General features: G+C 41.4%; 1 protein-coding gene across 14 annotated transcripts in view; it reads left to right on the top strand.

Annotated features, from left to right (window-relative positions):
• Nucleotides 1–8,491, top strand: part of BTRC (beta-transducin repeat containing E3 ubiquitin protein ligase) — a 115,805-nt gene that overhangs the window by 41,609 nt on the left and 65,705 nt on the right. For 12 of the 14 annotated variants that reach the window (XM_015633460.2, XM_015633464.2, XM_015633456.2 and 9 more), the window contains one exon: nt 7,290–7,367. The exons of the other annotated variants lie outside the window; for them this stretch is intronic. In XM_015633460.2, the coding sequence (XP_015488946.1) occupies nt 7,290–7,367 (78 nt within the window). The remainder of the gene's footprint in view (nt 1–7,289; nt 7,368–8,491) is intronic. 14 annotated transcript variants of the gene reach the window in all.

The following is an 8,491-nucleotide window of genomic DNA, read 5'->3' as shown; positions in this document are numbered from 1 at the left end:
TATTTTAGCTAAACTAGATTTTTAAATTAGATTAGATTTAAATAAATTAGATTTTTAAACTAAATTTTTGCTGTTCAAAATGCATCTTCATCAGATCATTGATATTTGTGCTGGTTTTTGGTATTTTAATGTTGAACTGAATTTACTGTTCTTCCTGACTTCCCACACCATTAAATTACCTTTCATGGCCAACCAGTAATTACTAAATTAAAGAATGTCATAAGAAGCTTCTCTTTATGTTGTGAAATTCTGTTACCAAGTCTCGTAGCTTTGAAAATTTGTATTTTTCCAATTATTTATTTGAATGAAAAATAAAGAAAACCATGAAGGATCCATTCTACAGATGTGAGAACCAGAATCTTGTCCTGGTTGTTGAAATTTTTGTTATCATCAGCATTGTTAACATGGAGGCAGACCAAATTAGGGCTTGTGTGAACATGCATGTATGTCTGGTCAGTGGTGTAGTGTTGTACTTCCCATTTTCACTGCTGTCAGAGCTTCAGTTTTAAGAATTTAAGTTATAGTGGGCACCTGAGCTGCTTGGGCATGAATTTCAACTTGTAAGTGTTCCAAGTGTGGTGAAGTCTCCATCGTGGGACATTTATAAATGTATTGGAGGAAAAAAAAGGGGCATGATTCTGGGCAGCTAACAAGATAATAGATATAATAAACAGAATAGACATATGCATGCCAGTCTGTAAAGCAGGCACTGAACTAGAAGGCCTTTTTATTTTATTCCCTTTCTTTTTCCATTATCAGTGCAAGGCAGGCTGCAGATTCTCTGCCCTCTCCTTCCATCATTCTCATGCTCAGCCAAAACCCCTTGCAAAAGTACCACTTAACTTTAAACATGTAAGAGCTGGGAAACTTGTCTGTGCCTTCATTCCAGGCTGAAGTCACCCCCTTGTGCCTACACATTGCAATTTATGGTGTTCTCTAAAAGGATCTAATCTTGGTGAATGTTCAGAGCAGCAAATGCCGAGGAGGAATGGGGCCTGATACTTATCTCTGCATTTTCATTGCTGTGGATCTCCCTGTGTGTTATAGCTGTCATTTTTGTTTTATCTACTGAACAGCAGAGAATTGCCTTCAAACTTGCAGCTTTCATACTTGTTCTTCTCAAAGAACATTACCAATCCTAAGGACTGGTTTTATATATTGTAGTGACTAGCCAGGTAAGTGTGAATTTGAATGTTTAGGGCCTCATGATAGGAGAAAAAGGAGAAGCTATCCTTACATGTTTTTAGTGTATCTTAGACACTTATTTTTTTTAAACAGTAATACTGCTTCAGGCTGACACTGGCTATGCCAGGATTCATCCTAGCACTGTTTGAAATGGCTGAGATATTTATAAACTGACAGACAGCATTTATAAAATGAGGATGCTGACAGTCCCTTAACGATAACAATGGGCTTGAACTCATCTATCACTTACAGAGGTTATTGGAAAGGGAACATAAGGCTTCTATGTGCCTCTGGTCTTAGACTGGCACTTATTTCCACACATCTCTCTCTCTTTTCGGTCCTCTCTGGCTGACGTCGGCATTAGGCACTTACAGCTAATTCCTCCATACCTTAACCTGGTAATGCTTTGTCCTATTTTCTGCAAGACAGCTAACTTTACAGCATCTTGGAGCAACACCCTCTTTCTCCCATATTCCTCCCTCCTGAACAAGAGGAACATCATGACTTCTGGCAGGCTGCTGGCTTGAATTGGGAGAGAAGAACAGTGTGCCCTGATTGACAGACTTAACCCGGGGCTGGGCAGGGGTTAAACAGGCCTTCTGCCTCCTTTTACTTTCATACAGCACCAGTCTGCAGACAGAATGCTGATGTACCTCTTTATTCAGTGGCTCCCTCTTGACTGAGAGAGTACCCTTCTGTCCTTGGTGAGGAGGACCAAGTGCAGCGCAGGGACACTTCCAGGAACATGAAAAAGGATGTCAGTTATTTTCAATTTCTGATAAAATGTTGTGTTCATTCAATGCACTTAGGAGCTTGAGGGTCAGGTCATAGCAACAGTTTGCACTGGAAAAGGAAAAATGCACTATTTCATCGGTGTGTGCTAAAGCATCTATTTTAATGTGGCAGCAGAAATACTGAGACAGCTATGTCTGGCATCCAGTTTGCCCTTGGAACATTTACTCTACTCTAACTGTTTGCACACTGTGTTCCCACCTTATTATTTGCTTAGAGACCTAAAATACCCAAGTAGATTTCCTACATGCAGTTGGATCTGCTGATACCACTAAAAGCACACCCTGCCCAGGCTTCTGTTCTCACTGATGTATACGCACGCAATGGCTGGAGCGAGACTTGATTGGCTTGAGGGGGTCTATTTATCAGGGAACTCGATTAAAATACAGACTGCACATGACATCAAATTTGTAATCATTTTTCCACAGCAAGCAAGCAAGCATTTTCTGTATTGGATGCAGGTGTTTAAAGCAATAGTGTGTTTTAAGGGCCAGTGCAGCACAAATTCTGGCCTTTGGGATAAAGACAAGTGTTTTGCCTGCATAAACAATATATTATTTTTTTCCCCTCCCCGAGGTCCACGCACACCTAGTTTCCCTCAAGCTCATCATCTCTGTCAGGTTAATCAATAGGCACCGTATGGCAGAGGGTCAGTAATCAGTGTCATCGTGCCTTTAAATCGTGTTGAAAATTTGCTTAAAGCCTGGGCCAATTAACATCGAGATGATGAATGGATGGGTAGATGGGAAGAGCCTGGCGCTCAGGGGCTTTGTGAGAAGGAGATGCTCAGCTGTTGAGCAGCAGACACCAGCGAATAAAATCAGCCATTCATGTGAGCTCAGTCCACCCACTCTTAATGATAATGTCAATCTAGCAAAATATATACACATTGGAGTTGTCATGAGTTCATAAATCAAAGGAGTTTGTCAAAGGCATTCAGATTAACGAGGCAGCAGCAATAACAAGTCAAATTTGCATAGAGAATTGCCCGAATCTCAGTAAATTATGATCCTGTTTTTCATTTGATTATTTGCTAATGTCTCAAGAGGGAGAATGATTATATTAGCATGCAAAATCTACTCCAGAAGTAGAAATCTGAGGTATAGCAGACCAGCACACGATGACAATTAATCAGTTTCTGCATACTAGCATAAACACGCAAGGCCCAGAAATGAACTCCTTTTTTATTATTATTTCTCCTTGCTACTGATCCAAATGGTTCAGCTTGACAGAGACTTTATATTGCTTTAACAGTGTTCTGAATTGTGCCTGCAGGCAAGACATAGTTATGCAGCTATAACCAACCTATCCATCTGCCAACCAGATTGGAATTCTCCTATCCAAGGCTTCCATTAACCCCCACTGACAGCTCCAAACAGGATTAAGAATTTGAAAGCATAAAAAATAGTTGTGCTCCTCACATAGACACACGCTTCTCCCCCACCCCCACCTCCACGCACTTGGAAAAAAGGCTGTGTCTGTACGCTTTTATAATTAGTGCAGGGCAGAACAGCATCAAAGAGCCTCCCCCAGTTGGCAGGGGTTTGATTTCCACCATGAGTGAGGCGGTACTAAAGGTAGCTCTGCCCAATTGGTAGTCCCTGGGAGTGCATTTCTCCATGTATTATATCTCATTCCCAGCAGTGTTTTGCTGGGGTTGTGTACACAAAATACTGCATGTCATCTCCTGTCAAATGCTTCAGTCTGGGGATTTTGTATGCATTGTAGCATGTTGTGTTTAGTGGTGGAGGAGGCTTCATGGGGAGAGTTAAATAGTAATAATTTTGTAGTGGTCTTTAAGACAACCTGCCATGGAGTTATATTCTGTTAATTACAGGCTGAAGTTTTAAATGCAAATCAGATTTAAAAGGATCTCATTATAGGCAGTAGCCATTTTAGAAAAAATGAGCTATGGAAGGCAGAGCCCCTTTGCAGGAATCTCCTGTTAGAGAGAAATTTTCAAGGTTACAAGAGCTATGAGCTTGGGTTTCCTGACTTCTCAGTATTTCCCCTGTCATTGTGTGACCTTGGGCAAAAAAAAAAGGAAAAGTAAAAAAAAAATTCACTTGTCTGTAGAAAGAGGGGCTGCTTTGGAGACTTTAGCCTCTAATCTTCCCTGTATTTGTTCAGAAGAAGAGACCCTTACATGCAAGCACAAACACTTTTAGCCAGCCCAGCTTTAGTCAAGAAGGCTTGCCTGTGGGAAGTAAAAATTTTCTTTGGTGGGAGTTTGTGCGGCTTTTCAGCTTTCCATGTGTGCTAGTTTTCTTTGCTTCTTTCTCCATAACAAGTTCCATCTTTTCCCTACTATGTATGAAGTACAATTGCTGCAGATCTTTAATATTCCCAGTGAGTACACCCAACTCTACCGTCTGGATACCAAATGCTTCTTTCCAGGTCTGTGCCCGGGATGTGCATTTCTGTAACCACGAGAGGGTGCTCAGAGCAGTTCCTCCCTTTGTCTGCCTCTCCTGTGGCCGAGAGCATCGCTGGAGTCCTGCTGAGACAAACCTTATTCTGACCTCACACGTGTTTATCCCTCCTCCCACCTTGTTCAGCAAGGAGAAATATATAGATGTACCGTTTCAGTCGATTACGTTATGCTCTTCCCTTGGCCATGTCTGTGTTGCCCTGTCAAGTGAAATTCACTTCCATGCAGCTACAGTTAGTCCTGAAATACACGGGGTCCTGTACCTGCACCTGGATTGATAGGTTTCCTTTTCCTGAGAAATGAGCGGGAGTTATAAACATCTGTGCTTTTTCTTAAGTGTAATGCTTTCCAGTCATTCTGTCTTCACCAAGCGTAACTTACTTGCCGACAAAAGTGCATGAGCAGCGCTCCTCTTTAATAGTCTGCTATCGGAGCTGCTGTGTTGGTGCTGTAGAATGGTGAGACGCCAAGCTGTGAACCACCATATGCACTTGGCAGTCTTTGTCTGGTCTTTGTTCAGCCAACCTCTTAGCCTTGCCACCTATAAAGATAATGAATGCAAAATGGTCCTCTGCTTGCTCTTAAAATTAGATGCTCAGCTTAAAGAAAAAACAGATAACTTGATGCTTTGCAGTAACTAGAAATTTCAAAATAAGGGCTAACAGTTCACCAGCAGTTCTTGCTTTTTGTTGTTTGTGTGAGGCAGAATCCTTAGTGGCTTTGAAAGATGAGAAGAATGCAAGATTTCACTGTCAAAGAGATACTATTTGGAAGGGGAAATCATTCTGATACTTCCTGTAGGAAAGGGGGTGGGTGTTGAAAATGAATCCTGAAGTACAAAACAACCCCTTTACCCTACAGCCACAACAAAATGTGTTTCCTGGAAGTCTGTAGTAACTCACTTTAGGTTCTTATAGTTTTCACTCTTGACCTTTATTTTTTTCCCAAAGCACAAAAATTAAAATCCTAACTTCAATGAACCACTTACTAAACTAAATTTCATGAGCAGAAAAGAGCAGCTTTAATGTCTGACCTTCCTTTTTGTATATATGCAATGATAGCTTGTATGTTTTTATGATCACAGTTCTTTCAAAGCAGGATTTAATGTAATAACTTGGTCCTGACTGTGACATCATACAAAAACTTTAAAAAGCTGCCCTCTTACAGTGATTTGTCAGCCCTGTTTAGAATTGATTTCCATCATAAAACCCTGGTTACAGCATCCCAAATGTCATGGTACCTTACAAGTTCTGTATCTTGTTTAAAAAAAAAATAAAAATTCAAAATCACTAGTTGGATCTGTAAGTCTCGATTTACTCCTGACCAGTTTATGACATCCCAAGTGGGGTTTTACTGTTGTATTCCTCTCCCTCCACCCCTTCTCAGCCATTTCTCAGCAAGCATCCTGTGTCCCTTCCCTGTCTGCTGGCTGTCCCTTTGCCCAGAGCAGCGAGCTCGCGCTGCCCCGCCGGTGCCGGATCACGCAGCACTGCAGTGGGCACACGCTCTGCTCTGCTGAGGCTTCCTGCAGCCGCCGTGCTGCTGCTGGCCCTGTGCTGCCACTGCTCGCAGGGCCCTGCCCCTCCTCTGCCAACAGATGCCGCTTCTGTCTCCTGAGGTGTTGGGCTGGAAGCTGTCTGTGAGTAGCCAGGCAGAGCCATGCTCAGTGAAGGACAGGTTATTTGGGGGACAGGTACAATGCAAACTTGTGCTGTAATAGATGCAGTCCTGAGCTTGTCTGCAAGAAACTGGAAAACCACCCTTTTCCTGGCAGTGCTCTCCCTAGGCAGTTTTTCTGTATCTCTTTAAAACCTGTTTAGTTGCTCACTACTGAATGTGTGGGAATGTGGCCTAAGGCTATGAATGCTGTGGTGATCAAAATGATTTTAGATGTGTGTGTGGGATTCCCCCAAAGCTGGCTGTCATTTCTCCCTGAGTGCCGTAGCTGAACCTGTGCAAAGGAATACTGTCTTTCAGAGTAGCTGACTTTGGCAGTGAGGTCAGGATTCTCCCCACTGTATCCAGCAGTTTTTAACCAAACATTTGCAAGAGACTATTCATGTCCTGATACAACAGGACATGAATAGTCTCTTGTCTTTAAACCAAGCAATATTTGGTTTTAATCATGACGTTAGCAGGACAAAGGTTTCCTGGTTGTATTTTTTCCTCATGCCGGAAAAGCCCTTGTGTTTCTTGTCTGCCTTCTCTCCTCTTACTGATTTTTTTGGAGGTGGCAGGTTGCATTTTGGAGAATCAGTCTTTCTAGAAACTGTACATGTATGTGGAGTCAGGGGGTAGGAGAGAAAAACATAGCTATATTATCATACACTATGTAGACAATATTTGGGGTCTTTTGGGAAGGATTTCCTGATGACCTCTTTTACAAGAATTTGGCTCCACCATAATTTATCTATGATTTTGGGCAGCCAGGCAGACTGAGTGCAATTAATAATTGTTAGGCAGATTGAAAACATAAGGGTGCAGAGAATAACAGTTGCACCCATTAACGATCTCTTGTTTTCAACAGGCTCCACTGTTTTAAAAGGTTGTTCTGGGGTGTTCAGGAGCACCAGTGTTGCCATTCTGATTCAACCACCATTTCAGCTTTTCAAAGTGGCTGTTACTGGTAGTTTCAGAATAAATCCCTAAAGCACAGGCTTCTTCTGTAGATAGATATCTGCACAGTGGTGCATTGTTGTGTTGAGGAGGAGAAATTCTTTCTCTGCCATAACAAGCTGTTTGGCATAAAAGTACAACTTAGCCTCCAGTATGTGTATATGTAAAATGCTACAGCCTGTGTAGCAGAAATATTCTGTTTCTTTTCTCCTCACAGAGTAATATTAGGGATAAGAACTGAATTAAAGCTTACTTTCTTTCACAGAATTCCTCTGAGAGAGAAGACTGTAATAATGATGAGCCCCCTAGGAAGATCATTCCTGAGAAGAATTCACTTAGACAGGTATGTGATCAGTCTCTTTAAAAATGTGATAAAACTTTCTAGCTGTTTGAATCCTTAAATGCTTTTAGAAGCTGAAGTCTGGCTTATGCTCATGGAAATACTTTCTTTTCTTCTTTGAAGTCTGAGCAAGTTACATTGTACCCAGGAAAATCAGACACAGAGATTTAGCTTTCAGGGGAGTTTGATGACTCTGAAGAAATGTATGCTTCAGTATAGTTCAGTCAGCTGTGACTCTAGCTTTACCTTTCTCCAGTTGGTGTTCATCAAGACCTCTTCAGCCTTTTCTTCTGTAATTGTGCCTGTCTTGTTTGTAGTATATTTTGCCTTGCCTCAGATCAAGACTCTCAAAAGGTTCTACAACAATTAAACTTCTTATTGCCCTTGAAGGTAAATTTTCTTGGAGATTATATCCAGGTTAATAACTTGAAAAATGACCTGTTCTTACTTCTTTTGCATTCATATACATTACTTATGGGTAAAAAGGAGAAAGGATGGTCTAATAAAATATTTCTTTGTCCTTTGTATATAGTAAAGCAAATTTCTTACCAATTCAAAATAACTCCTTTATTTAATCCCTGTGGCCAACAAAGGGAGTCTGGCATGTGCTTTCTGAGATATTCAAGTTGGGTTTAGTGATTTCTGATCCAGTTTCACCTTGGTCTTTCTCCCCACTGCAACCTTCAGGCAGCAGATGCAAAATTATATCCATGCCTTAGCTGCCTGAGGTTGCTGCCTGGAGTATCAGAGTGAAACCATTGGTATTCACTTAAGTGAATACCCCAGGCCACACATTGCAGCAGCTGAGGAATTGTTACGTTTCCTTTTGCATCTCAGCCACAGGAGCATAAGTCTCAGGCAGAGGAATAAGATGGCACAGTCCTGCCCCACATCAGCTATTTCCTGGAGAAGCAGTGGGTCAGAACCATAGTAAAGGAAAAAGTATCTTTTTGATACAGTGCACTTGTGCTCAGAGTTGTTGGTTTTGCGTGGTTGGTTTGGGGATTTATTTTTTTTTAATAATGGATTGTTTTAGGAGTGTTAAATTTTGTGGGAGGAGGTGTCATATGGAGGATTACATACATGTGACTAAGACAGGTCCATTTAACAGATGTAGTCCATATAAG

Source organism: Parus major, chromosome 6, assembly GCF_001522545.3.
Source record: "Parus major isolate Abel chromosome 6, Parus_major1.1, whole genome shotgun sequence".
Taxonomy (NCBI): Eukaryota; Metazoa; Chordata; class Aves; order Passeriformes; family Paridae; genus Parus; species Parus major.
This window is presented reverse-complemented; position numbering and strand designations above follow the sequence as displayed.